This window comes from Lissotriton helveticus, chromosome 7 (assembly GCF_964261635.1).
Source record: "Lissotriton helveticus chromosome 7, aLisHel1.1, whole genome shotgun sequence".
In the NCBI taxonomy this organism is placed as follows: domain Eukaryota; kingdom Metazoa; phylum Chordata; class Amphibia; order Caudata; family Salamandridae; genus Lissotriton; species Lissotriton helveticus.
In genome coordinates, this window is record NC_136068.1 from 81,718,059 (window position 1) to 81,743,815 (window position 25,757).

Below are 25,757 nucleotides of genomic sequence, written 5' to 3' on the forward strand. Positions count from 1 at the left end.
TGAACTTCTTCCTTAATTGTTTCAAACTCACAGTAAAGTTATTGCTCTCAATCACTTTCTTGCCTGTTCTTGACTTGCGTTATTTGGTCTTTTGGTCTTGCTCTTTGGCAGGACAGTGGGGTATTGGTGAGGCTGCAGCAGGCGAGCCAGAACAGTCTGAAAAGCTGGATACGACTGAGAAGGAGCCTGATGTCTGTCCCTCTCCCAAGGATCAAAGCACTACTGCTCCTGCAGTAGAACCGTCTGATTTGGGGAAGCAAGAAATGTTAGTTCAGTACCTCAAGGATGCTTACAGCTTTGCTCTCAAAATTGAAGAGGCTATCAACGTAATCAGCAAAATGATGTATGAAACAACTGTGACTGGTAGGACTCTTTTATTTTTTGCATTTCCGTTTGGGGGGGGGGTCGCAGGTACAAGCATATTGTGGGTTTAATTCTATTCCCTATACAGATTTGTCTTGGATCAGAAACCAACTTGTGCCTTAGCAATGTGTGGAGTACCTTGGTGTGCATTGTCGAAAGGGGGGTTATAGGTGCTAAACTTGTGAAGATTATAGCATTCTGACTGCTTGATATAGAAAATTGCTCAATTCAGATACCTTCTAAGGGTCCCTTCATCTTGAAAGAGTATGAATGTTTTTGTTTGATTGGAACCAAAAGTTATGCTGATTGGCTATTAAGTGAAAGGATCTTTGACCTATTTATGCATTAGAAATTGCACGTTTGTTACTGTAGATGGCATCCATTGTCCTTAGTTAATCCACATGCCATATAGCCGGGCATGTGATTCCCCTCATGAATTTAATGTATTGGAATGTCCTTCATTGAATGTTGGACGCACACCTCTAGGCATCACGTCAAATGACACTTTGAAAATGTTCAATGAGATGGACAACATGTAATTACTCTACTTACTCTATTGTGGTAGCTCTCGGTCAACAGCTCAACACCTGTAAATCCTGCTTTGTTTTCTCGAAGTACCTTGTGTGTATTGCTCTTCCATAATCTCCTTCCCTACAAATGTAATGATCTCTCACCTCTCTTCCTTATAGTGGTGCAGGAAGTGATTGACTTCTTTGTGACAGTCTCCCAGTTTGGAGTGGCGCAGGCTCTGCTTGGGATCCGCAGAATGCTGCCTTTGGTGTGGTCAAAAGATCCAGGTGTGAAGGAGGCAGTGCTGGGTGCCTATCGCAGACTATACCTAAGCCCCAGCGGTGAGTCTGAGAGGTATGGTGACATCAGACATGCTTGATTATTGGGCGGGGCTGGTCATGTTGGGCGTTTTCAACTCTCAGCAACTTTACAAAGGGTTTTTCTAAATGCCAAGATGTAACTCCTGCCTTACACATAACAAACTTGTCTGATTAATCGCACTCCACATATCTCTGTACACATGACACCCCCATCCTCACCTTCTTGCATTTGTACTCCACTGTGACACCTATGCTTGAAAAACCCAAACAACTCATTCCTTCCACAGCGAATCGTAAACACGCTATGATTCACGTTAATTAACACGCACTCTGGAGACATGCATGCACCAGACATAGCAGATGTCACCCCTTCTTACCTTTATGCCAACTTGGCAGAAGCCTCGCTCCCTTACTCTCAGGACGTCCTCCGTGACCAGGGCCTCCCCTGCCACCAGACTCCAATGCAAACTGCCCCAGTTCTCTCTTCTGCCTACCTAGCATCTGCTTCCCCATGGGTCCTCCACCTAATCACCACATTGCAAACCAGCTACTACAACTTGCTCCTCCCACTTTAAACTCCCAGGCAGCACAGCAACCAAGACTGTGGAGTAGGTCTCATGTTCCTAGAAATCATGAAGATAAAGCGGCAAGCCCATTTATCAACTCCCAAAAAAGTTAACCCTTTTGATGACATCTCTGTATTTGGTACCAATCATAATTCCTCGACTGAACCAAACCCAACCATCTCCTCTGATATTCTACATCCTATAGTCCACAATTAAAACTATTCAAGCAGCAGTTTTTCTCTTTCAATGACTTCACCATCAACTTAAGGCTGGAATTGCAATGCACAATGGTGTATACATGTCCTGCAGGAATTTTCTTGGAGAACCCAATCTTAACTAGTACATCCCAATCATCAGTGGAATCCAATTCAGGCTGACCACTCTGCAAACCAATTGAGCACTGCTCAAATCCCAATCATCACACAAAGGAGAAATGTAACGCCATTAACTTCTTCTAAAAGAACATTGACAGAATGAGAGTATGCTGACCACTAAGCCCTAGCCACATGCCCACTATGTCTACCTCTGCACAGTCCGATTTCTTTCTATTGAGGCACTCTCAACCATCTAAACTGAGTCCTGTTTCTTCAGTAATATCCCTTAAAATGCTCCTGAACATCAGTACAACCTTCCTCGTGGCATCATCTAACTCCTTCAAGATTTGCCAAAGGCATCTATTCCGTACAGAATGCTTTACCACTGCAGCTGGTCAGCTGCGTTAAATCATGGTTTGTTTCAACCGATCACTTCTGAACTGTCATCTCCAAAAAGGTTTCAGGCTACCTGGCACAGTTTGCCATGCAGCATATAGTGAAAGCTTTTCTCCCTAGATTAGACTTCAGAAGAGTTGTGCAAGTCCTCGTCCTATCAACGCGGCACGTGCTCACACTGCTGTGAAAACTTCTGGATCCAGATAGGCACATGGGCAATATTCTAAAAGTGAGGAATTTGCAGTTGGAGTACCCACCAGAAATCACATCATCAAAGGAAAGTAGCTTGTTCTGCTCTTTCATCAAAAGAAATCCATCTGTGATGGGTTGAATTGGCAACAAGTACCATAAGCCTGGTTATATGCAGGGTGAAAATGTTAGTTGTATGTGTAAACCTGGCAGTTGACTTGCATGCAGTCTATAATCCACCATTGTGAGAAGGAGGATTGTTAATGAATCTATCTGTGACACTTAAAGGGCCTCACAGTGCATTGTCTCCCTGTTGCTATTTTTTTTTTTTTTGGGATGAGACCACCATTAGCTAGCATGCAGTTGTCTGACGTCTTGGGAGTGTGTGCTTGCCTATTGGTTGTGTTCATGTAGTGCATTCTGCATCAACCACATTTTTTATTCTTGCAGGGCAAAGGCTCAGACTCTGGTGCACAACCTCTCCCTTCTCACTGTAGATGCTTCTCTGTCCACCATCCAATGCCTTGAGGAGATTGTGAGTGAAGAAGTGGCTTGCTTCATATTATATATCCTGGGTTTTTCTGTTTAGACTGGCACATTGTGTTAGGAGCTCAAATTGATTTTGCACCCTCAATTCTCGATTTTAAATAAAGCTAAATGGGTGACCCGAGAGCCTTCAGGTAGAAGAGAGAAATGTTAGAAAGCTGCACATACAGAACATGTGTGCTTCAAATACATTGTTCAAAATGTTTTGCCAGCCTGGGAAACCACTCGTAGCAAACAAATTCTAAAAATTATACTCTTGAATGTTAAAATGTTTTGAGTTTAGTGCCTTTGTTGTGGTCGGCTATAGATTTTAAGTGAAAATCAGTCTTGTTTTGCTAGTAGTTTAAGCACTGCTCAATGCGTGAATATGTAGAAAACTGTCCTGGGAAAATACTCCTCAGTCTTGTTTGGGATTGGCACGTTTCATGCAGATCTGTAGCGTCGTGAGTGTAGTTGCATGGCCATGCCTTCTGTGCACCGTCATCCAATGCCTATTGCTGGCCTTGGCTCAAATCAGGGTAAATGTATCCTTAGTAGCTGTCACTGTGCAACTGTGACTTCATGCTTTAATAAAGTCTCTGAGAAATCTGCCCATCCGTGCTTTGCCCAATTCCTCTTTCAGTCCTTTTGTATGACTCTTTTACCACCCTGAATCTTGTGTGGTTGCCCCCTGAATTTTTCTAGTGTCTCTTCCTGACAGCCTTTACCCTCGGTAGGTTTCAGAGTTTGTGCTGAAGAATGAAATCCGCCCAGCTGTGATCCAACATCTCTGGGAGCGCTTCACAGAGAAGTCTGCATGCTCTCCTCTCGAGCGCAGGGCTTCTGTTTTGCTGCTGGGAATGATGGCCAAGTATGTATGATTCGCATTACTTTTGTTACTGGGTATAGGTGGAGTGGTTTCCAGTCTGTTTAGGTTAATGAGATGCTGTTTGTTACATTGCTGCTTCTTGCTATGTGTAAAGTATTTAGCAGAAGCAGTTGCTCTCCTGTAGTTTCATAGTCTCTCTGCTCATCTGATGGCAACCACCTGTTTGGCTGCTTTGGCTTGAGAGTAAACCGTGCTGCAGTTCTTTTGTTTTTTCCACCTGCGGCTGATGGAATGAGTTGCATTGAATGTAAAGCCATGGGTCCCAATGCTTTGCTACTGTTAAGCAGAGACAGTCTCAGTGGTTCCAAGAGCATTTTCATTTCGCTCCCTGGGGCATCCACGGTGATCTGCTTCTGAACCTGTAACAAATCTTTAATCTGTCTGAGGGCATCTGTTTAGCAATGTTACTGCAGTGGAACCAAGAGTTTATACTGTTGTCCAAATTAGCCATTTGCACACATTCTGTGCACTGCAGACTTGTAGGTCTTCTGCGCTTACTTGAAACGCCTTTTCCCTTCCACTGCAGAGGCCGCCCTGAAATTGTTGGCAGCAATCTGGATACTCTGGTGACTGTTGGGTTGGGTGAGAAAGTGCATGAGGACTACCGGCTTGCACGAGCAGTCTGTAACACTATCCTGAAAATTGGAGACGGCCAGAAGGTAGGAAGTGGGGGATGTGGGAGAAGGGTTGCAGTTACACGACATGGATGGCGTGTCCTCTGGCACAGCCTTGTTTCAGTGAATGAAAGATATGTAATGGTGTATAAATTCAGTTTGCCAGACTTTTGGGAGACCACCTTAGATGTGGATCCCTCATCACTTGTGGCACTGCCCCAGCACATGTTGAGGTCTTAACCTAGGGGACGGTGGATATTTGACTCTGGCCTCAACTGGTGTACTTCAGGGCCTCCTATGCTTTAACCTCTGCACCAGTCAAACCCATTGTGAGTCTTCAGGATACTAGTCTGCACTGGCTGAACCAATCCCTCTGCCAAACGGCCCTGGTTATTGCTCCGGTTCTCTTTTGCTGCTGGCAACTACTTGGACCTGTAGAATTCTAGTGGCCTGGATACTGTCACCCCATTTTGAACATGCTCATTCCTCTGCAAGTAGAAGTTCAACATGCTGCCTTTGATGTAGGTGTATTTGGCTGTGAAGTTTGTATAGTGAACCTTGAGCTGCAGGACTTTTAATTTCATATGTGATCCTGTAATTGCACATGTGATACCTGGGCTTTGGATTGGGTCCACCCACTATCCGTTTGGTCCTCCTGTTTGGGGATCTGCACCTCAAGTCTTTACAAACGTGATGTCGGTGGTTGGTGGTACTTTGCAAGTTAGTGTTTGCTTTGTTCCTGTACATCAGTAATTGGCTGCTCTGCAGCTGTTACTGAACCACCTGCAGGCCACCATGTCCCTACTCATTGACCTTCCGGTTCTCCATAAACCTTCGCACCTATAGCCCTCTCCAGTCTACTATTCAGTAAAGCAAGCTTGACTCATCCCGCCTCCCCAGCAGGTTTGGTGACATTCAGGCTATGATAAAGGTGTTCCTGAAAGCCCTGTCTCTTTTGGGCCTGCTTGCCTCTTGCCGGTGCTTCTTGCATACACTCCAGTGGGACCCTGCTTCCAGTGGTCCCAGCACTGGTAACATCGGACTCAGTCTGTATTTCCATGGGAGCTACTCTGGACCTGCAAAATGGTGGCTGTTGTCCTAAAAGCTTTTCTACCCTTTTCCGAAGTTGGCCATACTAGGTGACCGAGGGCCCACTACCTTGCTTTGAGTGGATACCTCTGGGCACTGGAGATCCAAACCCCCACCCCCTCCCTTTGATGCAGAGGTCTGATACAATCCGCTCCAGCTTTGTGTGATTCACCTGACTCTTGGTGCTTCTGTTCTCCATCCCTGGCATGTTCATCCAGGTCCTGATGGGCAAAATGACCACGATGTGGTATGCAAATTGGGTGGTGTTGACTTGCCCTCCTTTGCCACCAGGCACTGTGGTTGTAGGTGCACGCATGATGAATATCCGGTTGTGAACCACCTGTCAAACTCCATTAACATGCAGACTGAGTATCTCCGCTCTATCCTGCCAACTACGTGGGGCATCTTCACCTTGGTTGGTCTAGTCCACATTGTCTTCAGGGTTACCAGTGTTCAATTTGTGAGCCCTCTGTTGGCTGTCTGTACCCTCATTTTCTACTGCAGGGAGCCCAGTTCTGCCTCAGTTGATCTTCCTTTTCTACTATGCATCCACCAGTTTCCGATTACTTACGCTCTGAGGAAACTGCACCAGTCGTGTGCAGATCTTGAATGTGTGGCGATCAGAAACACCTGTACTCTGTCTGCTTGAACGCAATTTTTTTTATATCCGAATTGATCAGCTATCTGCATTTCTATTTCAATATTATTTCCTTTTCCAGTTATTGTTTTACATACGGCTATTCATCGTGCCTATTAGATGTCTAACAAATCGCTGAGAAGTGGGTTTCACAATTTCTGCATTGTCTGTCCTTACTTTGAATAATCTATCTTGCTGCAAGCTCTAGCTAGTGTCAATCGTGAAAATATTGTCCTTGGTCTGTATTTTTAATTTATGCAACTTGTTATACAAATACTTTGAAAAGCGCATTGAAAAGGATGGCTCCTCTGTTTGTTGTAGTGTCCCATGAGTAAAAGGCAGTGAGGATCCAGGGTAATTGATGTCATTAAGGTGCAGCAGTTTTATGAAGTTCATGATTAGGTGTATGGCTAGCAGCATGGCACTTGTGAAAACCCAAAGAATGCTTTTACGCCTGAAACCCGGCTTGTTGGCTTATTGCTGCTAAGCGCGGGGTCAACCTTTAACCGGTTTGGCAATTGGCAAAGTGAACTTTAAATGTTAAAAAAACCATTCTTAATTTGAGATGTGGCTAAAAAAAAGTTCCAATAAAATGCATTGTGTGGTACACCTAATCATTTCTCGGTAGATCTCTGCCAGAAAGCAGACTGTAGTGAATGTTACAATTGGCATGCCAGCCACAAATACTAAAGGCTGTAAAGCAGTACATTTACACATATATATTTTCTATAATTTGATAATGCATACATGCCCCAATGTTTTACTTTTCTAAATGACTTAATTGCCATTTTTCCATTTTAATGTTAAATTCCATTGTGGAGCCCCCTGCTTACAAAGTCAATGGGTCTGAGACACTTTCAGACTGGGTTTTAATGATTTTGATTTGTTGGGCACAGTTGCACATCAATGGTAGGGGATTTGGTCATGATGCTCTGTATGGTTGGATGGAAATGAAGCACACAAGATGAGTCACAGTTGACCATGTTTGATGTGACGTGCAGGGGCTGGTGGTCAGTGGTCTAGTAGTACAAGGCAGCATGCGCCTATTTCATCCATTTTGCGTCATGTGCCCTGTTCTTGACAATCTTTCTTCTGTTGCCCAGGCAGATAGGTTGATTGACGGTGGTTGTCTAGGTACCTTGATATTTGTACTCCCTCAGTTCTCTGGGATGTTGAGAATGGTGGCAGGAGCAGTTGCAGCACGAGTTACTGTAAAAAGCAGGATTCTTGTGCAGTGAAGATAGCTTGTTACACTGTACCAGGTTGATACGCTTTGTGTTTTGAAGGCAGTTTTGTACTACATGTGGTTGACAGAAATATACTTACTATTTTCAAAAATGTGAGATTTGTGTTGCTGTTAGAATACACCTGAAGATTTTTGCTTGTAGGTTATGTTGGAAGAGACACTGGTTTTGCCTGGTTAAAAAATGTGGGTTATTGGTGTCTAGTGCTTTCACTTAACCGTTCCAGATGTCAGTTTTTTCCTCATCGCCTGGTTTCTGTTAATGCCTTGCATTATGTTCCACAGAAGGTTGGTTTGGCTAGCTTCTCTGCATCGGGTACTCTTGAGACTTCATTCCCTTAATGGCTGCTTGTGCAATTAACTAGGTTAGCTCAGTCTCTTGTGTAAATGCTTTAAATTTGTGGCTCGCTGCTTTAACTTGGTGCACGTCATAGAATGGAATAACTAATGTTTAACGCTATTTTGCTTTGCAGCAGACGCTTGGGAAAAGCAAGGAGCCCTTTAGGTTGCCTGGAGAGCACCAGCTCTTCGTCAGCCTCACTGAGGCGGTGGTCGGAGGTAAGACAAACCTTGTAGTAAGGTCTAGAATGACTGCACTAAACTCCACACTTTTTCAAGGCAGAACTGTCACCCACAATGTTCATGGTATCCTCACTCCTGTCCTCAGTGTCCTGTGGTTTCCTTCCTGGCAGTGTTCCCCCCCCCCCCCTTAATTTAACGGCCTGTGACTGAGTCAGGCACTAGTTAATATTGGTTTCTTAATTTCCCAGGCATCTCCAGCCCCAGCCTGCTCTGGCTTCCCTTCACGGAGACAGCAATTACGGTCATTTATCAGCTGGCCGAGGAGCCCGAGAGGGTCTGCGCCCCAATTCTGCAGCGATGCTCCAAGTTGGTGTTGGACCAGTTGGACAGTGCAGCCGCTGAGAAACCAGAGGCTGCAGGTGAGTGACTTGTTAGATGGCAACCTGGTCAGTTGACGTGGTGCAGTATGTCATATTTAAAAAAAATGTGTGGGGCTGAGCGTGGGAGGATGTCTTGTAAGGGGTGGTTAAAGGCAGGTGGGTTTCAATTTGCATTACTAAAAACAGTCCTATTTCAGAGCCTCCAACGGAGCCTCCGATTTCAGACGAAGCCCCCGATTGCCCCACACTCCCCACGTTCCTTCTAACCCACCTCCTGTCCCTGGCTGGGGACGTGGCACTTCAGGAGGTTGTCCACCTCGAGCGGGCAGTCAGTTCTGAGCTGCGGCGGCGCCGTGTCATCAAGGAGGACCAGGAGGCCAAGAAGAGTGCGGACAAACAGAAAAAGCAGAAGGTGAGCCGCGCTGCAGCGCTGCCGGGCACTGCACTGTGTCTTGGACAAAACAACAGCACATTAGACCTAGTCTCCTGGCCAAGCAGAGCTGCTGGTGTCCCACAAAACTTCAAAGCCCAATCTGCGCTGAAAAAAGATGGACCTTTTTATACTGTTCAGTCCCTGCAGATGGCGCTGGTGGATTCACCTTAACTGGGAATTGTAAGGAGCGCTAGCAAAAAAATGAGCATTGGCATAACCAGTAGGTCTCGCTTTTGGGACTTTTTAAGTATTCAGTTAATCAGCACAATATCCTTGGTGCAGCAACATTAACTGTTGCATGGTTAAACACTTATAAGGTCCCAAAGGCGAGACCTATTGGCTATGCCAATGCTTGTTTTTTATATATAGATAATATAGAAAGATAGATATATAGTATGTATGTATATATATATATATATATATATATATATATATGTATATATATATGTATATATATATATATATATATATATATATATATATATATATATATACACACACCATTAGCAAATGGCTTAACCTTAATTAAAGGCGAGACCTATTGAATTTTCAATGCTTGTTTTTTTTACTGGTGTACACTATACTAGAGACTGAGTCAGTGGTACTCCAGAGTGTTGTATTCTGTTGCCTTCACTCAACCCTACAGCAGGAGCAACCCAGGTAAAAGAAACTCTCGCTCCTTGTCGAACTGATGTGCCTCCACAGGGCAACCTTCACACAGGGTTATTTTCTATCTTAATTTGTCATTCCATGTTCAGATGGAGCTCTGACTTGGAAGTATATACGTGGCACTGAAATTAAGCAAAGGGATGTTTTCTACTTAATTATGGCTATCACACCTGCCACAAAATCCACTATGTCCTGCATAATTTGCAGATTTCAACACAATTAGCTTTATTTCAGTGTTGAGTGGTGTTAATGAGTTGAGACTTTTGTGTATACAGCATAAATGTGTTTTGAAGTGTCAAAATGGAGAGATAATACTGCCACAGAATGTGTTCCATTATACACCTACATTTTCTTGCTGCATACTTTGTTGAACCCGCCAACATTGTTTTATGTCCCAAAGTTCTGCATACCTTCAGTGGATTGGAGTGCATTGCATCTACAGACACGCCGGGGAATGAAACGCATTGGTTTTAGAAGTGCAGCGACAGAAATACTGCAATGGTCTTACCCTGTAATTGTAAATTACCATCTTGCTCTGGATGCAAAATGCCCTTGAAGAGAGCGCAGTTCGTAATGCAAAGGGTCTCCATGCACAAAAACAATGCCCTTGTGTAGAAGACTACTAACAAAGAAATGATGGGGTACTGAGCCTCTTTACGAGGAATTGGAGTCCTTTTTCTGCTGCTGGAAGATTTGAAAAACATTAAGGAGTGAACATTGTTGTGTTCGCACAGGAAAACCGGATAAGAAAAAGTTAAAATGTATAGTAGCACAGCTAACTGCATCGTTTCAAGAGCTTTGGTACGCTTCAAAGTCAGTATGCAAAATTATTGGTTATCTTTGGAAATATGAAGTGATTCAGGGAGTTATTCCCAGACCCAAAGTAATTGACCACGATGACCGGCACTGTTCATAATGTAAATGTTGGCTTTGAATATTCCTCCGAAAATAGAACAGTTGGCTTCTTGCCACCTAATACTTTGTGCTGCCTTATTATAGATTACAAAGAATGACATGCTGCATTATATGAATGCAGTGTACTAGAAAAGCACCCAGTAATGCCGCACCCCCTATCGGATTCCAGAGGATACCAGGGAAAGGGAGAGTGGTGTCTGTGGGGGAGGAGGGGGTGGCGCAGAGGCGAGGTCCTGCTCTTTATGAATCAACATGCAGCCACCAAATTGGGCACACTTGTGTCTCTGCACATACATCCTATAACCACACACCTTGCCCAGCAGACTGTCCAAGAAACTTCGATCTCACCAGGAACACATTTGTCAGCCACACGGGGAACATGGAAGCAGGAGTGGGGGGTGTCGGGGGAGGTGAGTGCTGATGCAACACAGGGAAGGGTGAGGGGGTGGATGTGAGAGCAACATGGAGGAGCAAAAAAGAACAAGCGCGCGCCTCGCACTGAAAGTTAAAGAAAAGAAAATTAAGCAGATAGCTGCGCGACCGTGAAAGTGACACGGCTGCGCTAAAGTGAACGGAAAATAAAGCTGACGAGGAGGGAGTGGGAGAAAGGAGGGGATTCACGCGCACGCTGAATGCCAGATGGCAGCTGTGCACGTCTGGCGCGCTTGTACGCGTAATAGCTAGCTGGTGGCCGGCAAGGTAGCACTTATAAAGCAGCTACTAAATGTCTCGCCAGAGTAGTGCATGTGCTGGCTCAGGCGAGACCTAAAAAATAGGGGACGGCGGTTTACAGCATACACAGCCTTCTACAAAAGGCGCACTCGAGGAAAACTTTGTTAACCTTAAACTCTGTTACTTGTGTTTTTTTTGATCGGTGGAAGTGCAGCACAATCGCTATTTTCACCATGGGGGTGAGGGAAAGGGATGCACAGGGTAGATCAGCGGAGAAAACTGAGTGCAACCAGTGTCGTACGTCTACCCCTTTCATTTAAGGCTTCAACTGCATTGCATGCATTTATCCCCAGTGAGCCAGCATTATTTAGCTGTCTTCTCTCAAAGAAATGCTGGGTTTGGGTTTAAGTGAAACTTCTGGCCTGATACCCAGCATATAATGTAAGATCTTCCTGCATTTGTGCTAAGGACGAGCGGTTGTAGAGAGGGCACAGTGTAATATCTAGGGCAGAGTCTACAACCTCTTCTAAAATAAAAGCTACTTCTGATAGATGCATCTGCCGTGTGGATTCCTCACCTTGTGAATATCCCCCTTGCGTCAGCAACGTTCGGAATTTTTCTTTGTAGCACGCCGACGTGGACGACGTCATAGGAGCACGGCTTCGCGCGCGACTCCGTCTGACGTCACCGACTCCTTATCAGGCCCACGCCGGCGTGATGACGTCAGTTCCCTTTTTTCCGCGTCTTCGACGCTAACGGTTTTCGGGATCTTCTGCGATACTTAGTATCTAGCTATTGTCTTAAGGTTTCTGTTTCTCCTTGCGATTTGTTTCTTCATCGAGAATGTCGTCGAGGAAGACAGGATTTAAGCAGTGTGGGTCTTGCGCCGCATGATGTCGATCACCGACCCACATGGCGACTGTTTGTGGTGTCTGGGTTCAGACCACGACAAAAAGAACTGTCGGTCTTGTTTTAAGATGAACCCAAAGGTGCTTCGTGAGCGTGAAGCAAAACTACTTCTCACGAATGTGAAGAGATGCTGGGAGATCTTCGAGGTCGACGTCGAGACGCTCTAAGTCGAAGCAAAGGTCTCGATCGAAGTCTAGGTCGAGGTCGAGATCCAGAGCGAGGTCGAGGTCCAGGGAGAGATCAAGGTCTGGATCAGTCGGCTTCGGGTCACGCTTCGAGCTCCTCGAAGAAGCACAAGAGGAGGAAGCACAGCTCGAGACATCATTCAGGAAAGGAATCTTCAGATTCGAAGAAGAAGTCTCGCAAACACCATAAGGACTTCGTTTCTCCTGCTCAGTCCGTCGGAGGTTCCCCGACTCCGGATCCGGTATCTTTACATTCTTCGGAACATGAGGAGGAAGAAGAGGTAGCTCCTCAAACTCCGACTCCGATGGAGACTCCTGTGGATCCAGAAGGTCAGAATGAACCTGTGTCGGAACGACCTCCTTTGGAGCATCCGGTAGGTTCGTACCCTCCCTTTCCTGGTCATGACCCCTCGCATTTTCTCAATGCGATGTTTGGAGTGTATTCCAGGGCAATGTACCCCGCTGGAGCACCTGTTTGTCCCATGGGTCCATTGTCGTACAATTTGGGCATTCCTCAATCGTATGCTCCAGCTCCATTTATGCCGGCGCCACTAACACCTTGGCTCGGTACGGCTCCACCGAGGTCTTCGACTCCGCATGCGGCTTCGCTGACTCCGGATCGACCTCGTAGTTTGGATCGAGGTACCACACCTGTCCGTGAGTCTCGTCCTCCGTCTGCTCCGGCTCGACGTCTAATCCGGCTCCGTCGGAGTAGTTACCGGATCTGTCGACTTCGGTTCGATTGGAGTGGTCGAGGCGCAGGACTCAGCGTCTCCTGGAAGAAAAAGGTGATGAAGATTCAGATATGGAAGAGGGTGAGCTTCTTGATCATGTTGATGACTTTGAAAACCTGCGTGATGCTAGTGGTCTGGAGCTCTCTCCTGAGTGGGGTTTACCTTCTGCTTCTGATGCTCCTTCTAGGGACGTGGCACCCTATCACGTCGTTATTAGGAAGGCTGCTGATCTTCTTAACTTGAAACTGCCCACGGTTGAGTACAAGCCCAACATCCTTACAGAGGTTTTGCACTCGCCCTCTTCTATAGTTGAACCTACTTTGCCGTTCACTGATGCCTTATCTGATCCTATAAAGGAGATTTGGAAGAGACCGTTGTCTGCTCCTGCGGTTTCAAGATCGATTGCAAGGCGCTACAGGGTGGCTCCTGGTGACCCGGAGTTTCTCTCTTCGCACCCATCTCCGGAGAGCCTTGTAGTGCAGGCGGCATGTTCTAACAGGGCAGCGGGCTCCTTTCCTCAAGTTCCAGCGGACAAAGACTCAAAAAAATTGGATCAGTCTGCTAAGAAGACTTTCTCTTCAGGGAGCATGGCTCTTAAGTCCACTAACGCTACTTGCCTTTTAGGAAGGTATGTCCATGCGTTGATGGACTCTGTGAAGCAGTTATCACCTAAGCTTCCAGAGGAAGACAGAAAGAACTTTAATGAGGTGGTCTCGGACACTCAGGCTGCTGCACGTATGGTTATTCAGAGTGGCATGGACACAGTTGATTCTGTTGCCAGGATTATGGGTTCTTCTATTGCGTCCAGGAGGGCTGCATGGTTGAAATCCTCTGATTTCTATGCGGATGTGCAATCTACGTTGCTGGACTTGCCTTTTGAAGGAACCGGTCTTTTTGGTAAGAAGGCGCATGTCGCCCTGGAAAGGTTCAAGGATAGCCGTGCTACCGCAAGATCCTTGGGTCTCCAGATGAGAGGGTCGACAACTAGAAAGTTTAGAGGTTTTGGGAGATCCTCTTTTCGTCCCTTCAGACAGGCACAGCAGCAGCAGCAGAACCCTCTGTATAAGTCCTATAGAGGTAGACAGAAGGGTCGTGGTCGTGGACGTCAAGTCTCCTCCTCCTCCACTTCCTCCAATAATTCCCAACCCCCACCCGCATCAGCAAAGCAGCCCTAGATCCACCATTCTGGATCATGTGGGGCCAGTAGGGGGTCGGCTTACTCATTTTCTACGAGATTGGGAATCGGTTACATCAGATCTTTGGGTTCTCAATCTCGTAGAGAATGGGTATGCATTTCCTTTTCAGGAATTCCCTCCCAATTGCCCTCCTTGCCAAGGTTTTTGTTCAGAGGACCACCTGCTTCTCCTGCAGGAAGAAGTCCTGGCTCTGTTCCGAAAAGGTGCGATAGAGGTGGTTCCAGAGCAGGAAAGGGGTCAGGGGTGCTACTCCCGGTATTTCCTGATACCCAAGAAGGGGCCTATCCTGGACCTCAGGATTTTGAACCTCTATCTCAAACAGGAGAAGTTCAAAATGCTCACCCTTGCTCCGGTTCTTCAAGCGCTGATGGAAGAAGACTGGATGGTGTCACTCGACTTGCAGGATGCGTATTTCCACATTCCCATCCTGAAGTCGCACAGGAGGTATCTCCGTTTTACGGTGGGGTCGCAGCACTACCAGTTTGCGGTCCTTCCGTTTGGGCTTACTACTGCGCCTCGAGTCTTCACCAAGGTGATGGCAGTGGTGGCAGCACATCTCAGGAGGTCGGGGATTCCTGTATTCCCGTATCTGGACGACTGGCTGATCAAGGCGGAGTCGCCGGTGAGGGTGCTCCATCATCTGCAAGAGACAACTCAGTTGTTGCACAGGTTGGGTTTTTCGATAAATGTACCCAAGTCTCACCTGGTGCCCTCCCAGCGCAACCTGTTCATAGGTGCGGTACTGGACACTACTGTATGTCGTGCATTCCCTCCACCTCGAAGGATTCGCGACATACAGGAGATGATTCCTTTATTCTACAATGGAGCGGTTGTTCCAGTCCTGAAGGTCCTTCGCCTGCTAGGTCTGATGGCTTCTTGCATTCTGTTGGTCAGTCATGCACGCTGGCACATGAGGGCACTCCAGTGGTGCCTCCGCAAGCAGTGGTATCAACACAACGGAGATCTCAGGGAGTCAGTGAGGATCTCCAGAGAAGCTGCAGCGGATCTGTCTTGGTGGGGCATGGAAGGCAACCTGTCACAAGGGAAGCCTTTTCAACTGCCTCCGTCGGTGGCCACAGTGATAACGGATGCATCCACTCTCGGGTGGGGTGCTCATCTGGGGGATCTGGAGGTCAAGGGTCTTTGGTCTCCAGAGGAAAGGTTGCTTCACATCAACCTGGAATTACGGCCGATACGTTTGGCGCTCAAGGCCTTCCTCCCTTCCCTTCGCGGTCAGTCGGTTCAGGTCCTGACGGACAACACGACCGCGATGTGGTACATCAACAAGCAGGGAGGATTGGGGTCGCAGTGTCTCTGCAGAGAGGCTCTGCTTCTCTGGTCCTGGGTTCAGGACCATCAGATTTGTCTGATGGCAAATCTGGCCGGGGTTCTGAACGTTCGTGCAGACAGTCTCAGTCGGCAGTTCTCTGCCGACCACGAGTGGAGGCTTCACCCGGAGGTGGTTCACGACATCTTTCAGATGTGGGGGACTCCTCGGGTGGACCTGTTCGCCACTTACGAGAATGCGCACTGCCTGTCATTCTGCAGTCTCCAGTATCCATTGCAAGGAACCTTGGGGGACGCGTTTCATTTGAGTTGGAAAAGTCCACTCCTTTACGCGTTTCCTCCCATACCCTTGATTCCTCGGGTTCTGAGGAAAATTCGCCAAGACCGGGCCCAAGTCATATTGATCGCCCCGGATTGGCCAAGAAGGGTGTGGTACACAGACCTTCTCCACCTCTCCTCTCACCCGCCTCTCGTCTCCCTCACAGGGCAGACCTCTCTCAGATGGAGGGGCAGGTTCTACACCCCCACCTCCAGACATTACACCTTCATGCCTGGAGATTGAACGGGGCAACCTGAGTTCTTTCTCTCTCCCTCATGATGTGGTGGGTGTCATTCTCTCTGCCAGGCGTGACTCCACTAAGTCCATCTATTCGTATAGGTGGTCTAAATTTGTCTCTTGGTGCAGGGAGAGAGAGGTTGCCGGATCAGCCCTCTCTTTTTAAGTCTCCAGTGGTCTTAAGATTTTTGAGGGGTCTCATTAATATGTTCCCCCCTTCTCCGTTTGTTGTTCCTCATTGGGATTTGAATCTTGTGCTGACCTTTTTGATGGGTTCTCCTTTCGAACCTTTGCACAAGTGTCCCATGAGGCTTCTTTCTTTTAAAACGGTCTTCCTCGTGGCAATCACCTTGGCAAGGAGGGTAAGTGAGCTTCAAGCTCTTAGATCCAAGCCCCCATTCCTGACCATTCATGCTGAAAGGATGGTTCTCAGGACCAGGGCTGCTTTTCTGCCTAAGGTGGTAACTCACTTCCATCTTGGACAGTCCATTACCCTCCCTACCTTCTATCCTCCCCCTCACCCTTCTAAGGAGGAAGAGAGACAGCACCGTCTGGACCCCAAGAGGGCGGTGTCTTTCTATCTGGACAGGACTAAAGACTTCCGGGTGGACGACCAGCTGTTTGTTGGTTTTGCTGGCTGTCGGAAGGGCAGAGCGGTGCACAAGCGCACACTTTCCAGGTGGATAATCCTTTGCATCAAGATCTGCTACTCCCTTGCGGGTAAGGACCCTCCTGAGGGTATTAGAGCACATTCAACTAGAGCAAAGTCTGCAACATCTGCTTTGTCTAGAGGTGTACCTGTTGAGGATATTTGCAGAGCCGCGACTTGGGCCTCCCTCCACACTTTCGCGAAGCACTACTGCTTGGATACCGAGGTGAGGAGGGACGGTCACTTCGCGCGCGCTCTGTTCTCCAAGATTTCCTGGTATAGCAGAGTGGACACCCTCCTCCGGGAGTGGGGACTGCTGTGGGACTCTATTCACAAGGTGAGGAATCCACACGGCAGATGTATCTATCAGAAGAACAAGTTACTTACCTTCGGTAACGCTTTTTCTGGTAGATACAATATCTGCCTGTGGATTCCTCACATGCCCACCCGCCTCCCCGTTGTCCACTCTGTTATACCTAGTCTTTCTGTATATATGGTTTATACTATTGTATTGATTTAAATGTACTGTGTACATGGTATATTTGCATATTTGCTTTCGTTGGTCCGTCCGTGTGCCTCGAAGGCACGGAAAAAAGGGCGGAACTGACGTCCTCACGCCGGCGTGGGCCTGATAAGGAGTCGGTGACTTCAGACGGAGTCGCGCGCGAAGCCGTGCTCCTATGACGTCGTCCACGTCGGCGTGCTACAAAGAAAAATGCCGAACGTTGCTGACGCAAGGGGGATATTCACATGGTGAGGAATCCACAGGCAGATATTGTATCTACCAGAAAAAGCGTTACCGAAGGTAAGTAACTTGTTCTTCTAGTCAATGAGAATCATTGCGAGCTACCAATCATTAGTGTTGGAATCGTGACCACATCAGAAAAGATACATGATTGGTCAGTGTAAGCAAACTTACCAGCATTGGTCACCTTAATGCATCAGGCAGGGCTGCCAGCAGTAACTTAAAGTCTTGGCCCTTTTGGAATGCCTCAATGTAGATGCAGAAGTCCTAGCTGTAATGCCCCTGGCACAGAGGGAATAATAGTAATCTCTCCAGTACTAATGATTTAGCACTCAAATGTCGGTTTTAAATATAGTTTGGAAATTCAACAATTTTTCGGCAAACAAAGGTCGAGTTTTCAAAGTAATTGTAAATTGATACTTGTATAGCGCACTACTCACCCGCAAGGGTCTCAAGGCGCTTGTACGAATACCGCTGTGGAACCCATCCTGGCTTTCCCTGTGAGGTGTCCACTCCTGGGCACCCCCAAGGTGGAGGCCAGGCATCCTTAGCGTTGTGGGGGCCGTTGTGGAGATTAAGCAAGCTATTGCCCAGAGTTGCAGAGTGGGACTCCATGATTGGAATAGGCACCGAGGCGAGAATTATCAGGTCCGTGGAATTTTTGAGCCCAAGACCCGCCGAGGCGGGGAATTGAACCCTGGTCCCGGGCTAGACCTCTGCATCAGGGTCTGCCGCTCTAACCATTGAGCCACACTTCTCCACGTAAGTAGTATTAGTAGTAAGTAGACCAATATTAATCTTGAATACATGCTTTTTCCAGTTTAGGGATGCATGCATTCAACTAGTCACAAGCTTCTAGTTTAGTAGGCTGTGCTGCACATAGGAGAGCTACTAAAACGTAGATGGAGAGCTACCAGTAGCTCACTAGCTATTTGTTGGAGAAGCCTGGTCTCTGATCTGTAATAGCCCTCTATGAGCTCTGTGCTTTTCTGCTACAACATCCCACAGTGTTCATGTTAGCCGATTCTGTCATCCAGACTGCTGTTCTGTGAGTTTTTGGGAGCAGATGGGGGTCTGAGGTTGGAGTAGCCTACTCCTTGTCAGGCCTCCCGTGATGCTCATTTTGGGGTGGTCTGCGATCTAGCTTGAGGCTTCCCCCTGCAGAAAGCTCTTTACGTATATTCTCTTCCCTTGTATTAGTGTGTTGCTTCTGCCTTTAAGTGTCATCCTTTCCAAAAGTAAAATCTGTAATTATTCTTTAGGGAGACGAAAGCACCATGGAGGAGGAGCTGGGGCTGGTTGGGGCCTGTGCTGACGATACAGAGGCAGAGCTGATCAGGAAGATCTGTGAATCTGAACTGCTAGCTGGTGAGTGACGCAATCTTACTTTGCTCTTTGATATCCCTTCTAGGGGGTGACTAGCGTCGTCAAGATTGGAACCAGAACATTAAAATACCCCCCACATTGCACCAAACCTCTAATAACTGAGTTGGAGAAACCAGTAGTCCGACCCATCTTAGAACAATTTTATTCACCCATGTATCTTTCTGTCCATTCTTCCTCGTACCTGCCCTCCACTCACCATATTTTCATTCTTCAGTCTATCCTTTCACTTATCCATCTGTTCACACATTCTTCCTTTCGCCCACCTAGCCACCATTTGTTTTCAATCCGCCCATGCTAGACTATTCTACCAATCCATTCTTTCACCAATCTGTCCATCTAATGCCCATTCTGTTCACACATTGATTCATTCAACCACCCATATCCATTCTTTCACTTTCATCCATCCTTTGAAGTGTTCTTGGGCCCTTCCATCCTTAAATGAATCCTTCTTTTGCTCTTTCGACCTCCCACCCTTCCACTCTTAATAGTAGGGGCTCCTACGGGACTAGGTGGGAGAGGATCCTATAGTTACAATGCCCCTGTGTGGCAAACACTGTCTCCACTTAAAGCTATTCTGACTGTTGCTAGGACTTTCTGACAAAACTTAGGTCTGGTAGGCATCTCTAGAGCTCAATAACATGAGGCTTCCAAAGGATGCGCGTGCCCTCCATGAGATGGGCCACTCAGTCCGGGTAGAAAGTGGCATTGAACATGATTTAGACGGGGAGTACCAGCTGTTAAATGCCGTATTAGACTTTCCTGTTATACAGTAGCTCACCTGCCTTGTTTGAGGCTGCTGCTGCAGTGGAGCTGTGTCTTAACCCAAGGCACAGCTCCGCTGAGAACAGATGCCTCCAACAGGAGCTAAATAAGCTTAGAACAGCAACAAAACCAACAAGCTAGCCCAGTGATGAAGCACGACACCCATTTGGGTGTATTGTTGGAAAAATGCGCACAACTACAATTGACTAAACACATTGACCAGTTTGGCCTCCTCAATCCTCATCAATCAGGCTTCCGAGCGGGGCACAGCACTGAAACGGCTATGACTCACATAATTGACGACGCCCTTCAAATGCTAGATCAAAACAATACCGGTCTCTTCATCCTTCTTGATCTCTCTTCAGCATTCGACACCGTTAAGCATGAGAATTTACTCGAACTACTAAACACAAGAATGGGTCTATCTGGGACAGTCCTCAAATGGTTCACCTCCTTTCTACACAACAGGTCGCAGAAATTCAAGAGTAACAACCTGATGTCCTCACCTATACCTGTCTCGTTAGGCGCCCCACAAGGTTCCTCCCTATCCCCAACTTTGTTCAACCTAGTTATGGAACCCCTCACCACCTTGTTACAAGAGTCCAATATACACTTTCACATGTACGCTGATACCCAACTATATCTCAAATTACAATCCCCCAAAGACATTTTGCTCCTGAACTCAACGATCAGAAGCACCCAATCCTGGCTTGCCGATAATCATCTCAAACTCAATGCTTTGAAAACAGAGTTCCTTCTGATCTCACCTCCCGCCAAGATCTCTACCACACAACTCTGGCTTAAAGACCTAACTGCACTCAATGTCCAACCCACCATCGTAGACTCGGCAAAATCCTTAGGCATTACACTTGACACCAATCTCAACATGCAGCAACATATCAGCAAGGCAACTAAGGGAGCGAACTACCAAATCAATACCCTGAGGAAACTTAAACCCTTCCTCCCTGCCAATGACCTCCAAACTGCAGTGCAAGCACTAGTCATCCCTCGAATAGAATATGGCAGCATCCCACTCTGCGGACTCCCCCTAACTACTACTGCTCCTCTAAGAGCTTCTCTAAACGCTGCAGCGAGACTCATCACTGGTTCAAAAAAACACTCACATATCTCCCCTGACTTTAAACACCTGAAATGGCTGCCTTTCGAAGCCAGAATACATCTGAAAATCGCCTGCATGACGCACAAAGCTGTCCACACGAGCTCACCAAGCTATCTCACTCAGAAGCTGACAATCTCTGGCGGCTCTAGAAACACCAGAGGCACAAACAATCTTCTGCTGAAGCCTCGAAGATTCCGGAAGGAAAAAACTTATAAACGCTCCTTCTCAGGAATGGCACCCAGGATCTGGAACTCACTCCCCCCTGAAACGAGGCTGATCTCCTCCACTACACTGTTTAAGAAAGAAGTAAAAGCTATCCTCCTGGCTAAATACACTTGAAGTGCTATTCTGAACTTTGTTAAGACTCCGCACTGATCTGTACTCCTTGTTCGACCCCTTGGATTATTTGTTTTATATGTATTAATGATTTATGTGATTTTCTAGGCTACCATGTGTTTGTACTACTAGCATTTTTACTTACCTGTTTGACTATGTTCCCTCATGCTCCCCCTTTCTATGTGAAGCGCTCTGATATCTGCAAAGATCTTGTTCGCGCTATACAAAACTTTCAAAATAAATAAATAAAATATCTGGGCCCGTGCTCCTATTGGAGCATATCCCTTTTCTTGGAACCTTTGACTTTACATTTTCTTATTGAGGAAGTGCACACCATGTTTAACTGGATTTAAGCAAGGAGCACGTGCGCTGGACCTTTATCACTCCTGGTTCCTCTTCTTTACAGAGTTCCATGTTGATCAACAGGTCACCTTATCAGCATCCTTTGCTCTGCTTCACCCTTGTAAGGAGGAAAGAACTCCACTTTTTGGACCTCACATGAGCACTGAGCTTTTATATTGAGTGTACCAAAGGACATTGAGTGGACTATTGGCTCTTTGTGTCGTTCACTGGAGCAAAAAAGCAAGTAAAGCAGTGTTGAAAATGACCCATCTCCTGCTAGATCATGCTCTGCGTTAAGATCTGCTACACACTAGCCGAACAGCAGACTCTGGAAGAACCAAGCTCATCTCCACCAGGGCCAAAGATGCCACCACTGTGCTGGCACATGGCGTTCTGTCCTGGGTGTTTGCCAGGAAGGTATATGGGAGTCCCTCCATAGGTTCACAAAGCACTACTGTCTTGGCAGCTGGGTTTTCTGAGCAGGGCATTTTGCTGCTTGGTCCCACAGGCTTTTCTGGTTGGAGTCCAATCGCAGGCCCACCTACTGACAGGTACTGGTTTGGTAGCTATTTTGCATTTGGGGCTCTGTGTCTAGGGTTGTGGTCAGCCTTGAAACCAACTGAAGTCAGTGTTCGGGATTGGAGTCCATATAAACATTACAATTGTCCCTTTAATCCTCTGTCATGGCAATCTTAAATCAATGAGCAAGTGACCCCGTTAAAAAAATAAATGAAAGCGGGCTTGGGTCCACTGCAAAATCCAAATGCATCCTCTGGGTCAGAATGACGGCCAGTAAAAATGCTAGAGCTTCAATGCACGGTACAGTTTCCGCTTGTAATAAGATGACTTTGAATGGTTGTGACTAGTGTATTTTGTACACCCGAAACCAATAAAATGTTTTTTTTAAAAATAGTGTCCGCTTGTGAAGTGCAGCTTTATCTGGCCATTTCATTCGTTTTCCATTAAAGCTTTATCAAAACTAGGGCTTCAGTGTCTCGCCTGACATGGTGCTGGAAAAGACCAAATGTACAGTACGTCACACTTGTGGCTTCAGTGCCGCCTGCAGTAACACTGAAGGGTTCCCAACCAGTTTCCTTAGGGGGCCCTATTGCCTTAAGACGCCCTTAGTCTGCCATAAACCTGTAATTCGGTCTAGATGGATCCAGCTAGAGAAAGTAGGACTGAAACTGTTCTTTTCTGTTTCCACCAGATGCTCAGTATCTCTCGGTGTTTGTCCCACTCATCCTGAAGGTTTGCAACAGCCCTGGCAAGTACAGTGACCCAGACCTCTGCACTGCGGCGTCGCTGGCGCTTGCGAAGTTCATGATGATTAGGTAAGGCGAGAGGACATGGGAGCATCCCCTTTCCACGCCACAGCCTGCTCTAACATCTGCTTCTCCCTCACTGCAGCTCTGACTTCTGTGACACTCACCTCCGCCTACTCTTCACCATGCTGGAAAAGTCTCCCCTCCCTAGCGTCCGGTCCAACATCATGATCGCCTTGGGGGATCTCTCCATCCGCTTTCCCAATCTGATTGAGCCTTGGACGCCGCACCTGTACGCAAGGTAAAGGTGGGAAGTTGGGGGCTTTCCTTGCTTGTTAACCCTACCTCCTGGGGGCTTGTGGGCAGTGTGTGGGTGGCATTTGATTCTTCCTTGCTGCACCTCGATCAAGACTTGACTTCCTCTTGCATGCATTGGTAGTACATACTGTCCTCTGTTCTCCCTGAAGTCTGTAACAAACTGTATTTTGAAGTGGGGGAGGGCGTGAGCACAGTAGTATTCTGGAAATAGCCATCTTTGACCTTGATTGTGCCAAAGGAGTACTTCTGAAGTGGTGGGCGCAAGAGGTGCTTTTTTACGACTACTTTCTACATTGGTGTGGAGATTTCAACTTGTACACTGCCGCCCTCTCTGTTGCAGGTTACGGGATGATTCCTGCAGCGTCCGGAAGACAGCCGGTATAGTCATGACTCACTTAATTCTGAAAGATATGGTGAAGGTCAAAGGTCAAGTGAGTGAAATGGCTGTTTTGGTGATCGACCCTGAAGCAGAAATTGCTGCACTGGCTCGCAACTTCTTCAATGAACTCTCCAACAAGGTAGGCAGGGTGACTCATTATCTTTCCAGCTCTACCTACTGTTGACTGGGGTGTGCAAGGCTCTTCTATTCTCGATTTCTAACCACATCTCCTCCCTGTAGGGCAACGCGGTGTACAATCTCTTGCCAGACATCATAAGTAGACTCTCGGACCCGGAGTGTGGGGTGGACGAGGAGCCTTTCCAGACCATCATGAAGTGAGTTTGTGGGGCGAGAAAGCCATAGCCACGGATGAATTACAGACCGAGTAGGTGCAATTCACCAAGGTCTAGGGGTAGTTAAGACCGTACACATTCGCTATGTCCTTGGCTAACTGGATGTAAGCAAACACCAGGAGATGATTGACTGAGCGCTGAAACTTTTCAATCAAGCACTCCCAGTCTCAGATCTGGGACGAATCCATCATTTTCCTTTAGCCCACCCCAGAACTTCGGACCCAGCTAGATGCAAATCAGTCTTGGATGCTTGTTTCCGGTCCAGGGAAGACCTGGCTTGGCAGTTCAGGCTGGACTGTTCCCATGAGGCCCAGGGTCAAGACTGATTTGCAAATGTCTATGTCTGAACTGAGGTGGTGAAGTGAGCTAAAGAATGATGAAGGATTCAACCTAGATCTGTGACTGGGGGTGAGTGAAATGTTTCAGCACTCCTGCTTGTGTTTGCGAACTAGTGTCTGTGACTGTTTCTTTAACAGTTGCATGGGGCTCCATGAGGAGTTATTCCAGGAGTCTGTTTAACCTTTCTCATTTAAGTATCTTGCCTTACTCGTTCAGTTCAATGTTTCCTTAGCACTCTACTCTTTCTCTACCCATTTCTTAAATACCATCTCATGTTCTTGTCTTTTGCAGGCAGCTTCTCTCCTACATCACGAAGGATAAGCAGACTGAGAGCCTGGTGGAGAAGCTGTGTCAGCGGTTCCGCACTGCCAGGTAGGTTTGCTGCTTACAGTCTCCGGTAATATTTGGTGTTGGGATGAGATCTGGGTGTTCTCCTGGGATTGATTGGGGTCAGATGTAGTGTTCATGAAATTACATTCAAGATCAGGGAAGCAAGGTGTCATAGGTCTGGTGAAGAGCTGGCTATTGTAGCTCTGTATCGGAGAAGGGGATTGGTCGCCCTCGGCACTCTACGGCCTTTTATGGCTCTCTATCGGTGAAGGGGACTGGTCGCCCTACGCACTCTACAAGCTATCTTGGCTCTACTGCATGGAGTTTTCTGTTGTGTCCATCTCTAGCCTCCCCTCCCAATATGCAGGCCATCGCAGCGTTCCAACATTTGTTACCAAATGGCTTAAGAAAACCTTCCACGGCAGAGGCAGCCCCGGCTGTAACTGCATTTCCCTTTGTGGGTACTCCAACAGAGCTGTACTGGCAACCTGCAGGGTGATTAGGCTGAGGAGAAATCTAAATGAAAGTCCTGTATCGAGGAAGGCTTTCTGATGGATACACCCGCCAGTGGATTCCTCACCTTGTGAATATCCCCCTGCGTCAGCAACGTTCGGAAAATTCTTTTGTAGCACGCCGGCGTGGACGATGTCACAGGAGCGCGGCATCGCGCGCGACTCCGACTGACGTCACTGACTCCTTATTAGGCCTACGTCAGCGTGATGACATCAGTTCCCTTTTTTTTGTCGTCGACCCTAACGGTTTCTTGGAATCTTCTGTTGTACGACCGGTAACTTTGTTACTTTTGTATCAGTCTTTGGTGCATAAAGAAGTTGTTCCTCAGGGCTCGACGACTCTGCATCATCCCGAGGTACAGGAGTAGTCTAATCTAGTGCAGCCTCCTCAGGAGCAGCCGGTGGGTACGTACCCTCAATAACCTGGTCCTGGTCAGGACCCTCCGCATTTTCTAAACGCCATGTATGGCGTATATGCGAGAGCAATGTACCCCTCTGGTACGCCGGCTGGTCCCATGGGTCCATTGGCTTATAATCTGGGTGTGCCGCAGGCTTTTGCTCCGGCTCCTTTCCTGACGTTTATGCCAACGCCGACTCCACTATGGCTTCTCTCGGCGCCTCTGAGGTCATCGACGCTGTGCACGGCTTCACCGGCTCCGGAGCGACTTCGAGATCCAAATCGAAGGCGGCTCCGGCTCCTCACTCAACGCCAGCTCCGACTCCTTCGGAGTCGTTACCGGATCCGACGACGTCGGTTCAAATGGAGTGGGTGAGGCGTAGAGTGCAGCGCCTTTTGGAGGAAAGAAAT

At 47.3% G+C, this 25,757-nt stretch overlaps 1 protein-coding gene across 3 annotated transcripts in view; it reads left to right on the plus strand.

Moving 5' to 3' along the window:
• NCAPD2 (non-SMC condensin I complex subunit D2) overlaps positions 1–25,757 on the plus strand; it is a 71,201-nt gene that overhangs the window by 27,379 nt on the left and 18,065 nt on the right. For all 3 annotated transcript variants that reach the window (XM_078651548.1, XM_078651547.1, XM_078651546.1), the window contains exons 15-28: positions 112–363; positions 1,053–1,227; positions 3,109–3,193; positions 3,921–4,054; positions 4,599–4,731; positions 8,129–8,213; positions 8,426–8,596; positions 8,755–8,969; positions 18,770–18,875; positions 22,664–22,787; positions 22,864–23,019; positions 23,377–23,554; positions 23,656–23,750; positions 24,399–24,479. In XM_078651548.1, coding sequence (XP_078507674.1) covers positions 112–363; positions 1,053–1,227; positions 3,109–3,193; positions 3,921–4,054; positions 4,599–4,731; positions 8,129–8,213; positions 8,426–8,596; positions 8,755–8,969; positions 18,770–18,875; positions 22,664–22,787; positions 22,864–23,019; positions 23,377–23,554; positions 23,656–23,750; positions 24,399–24,479 — 1,990 coding nt within the window. The remainder of the gene's footprint in view (positions 1–111; positions 364–1,052; positions 1,228–3,108; positions 3,194–3,920; positions 4,055–4,598; positions 4,732–8,128; positions 8,214–8,425; positions 8,597–8,754; positions 8,970–18,769; positions 18,876–22,663; positions 22,788–22,863; positions 23,020–23,376; positions 23,555–23,655; positions 23,751–24,398; positions 24,480–25,757) is intronic.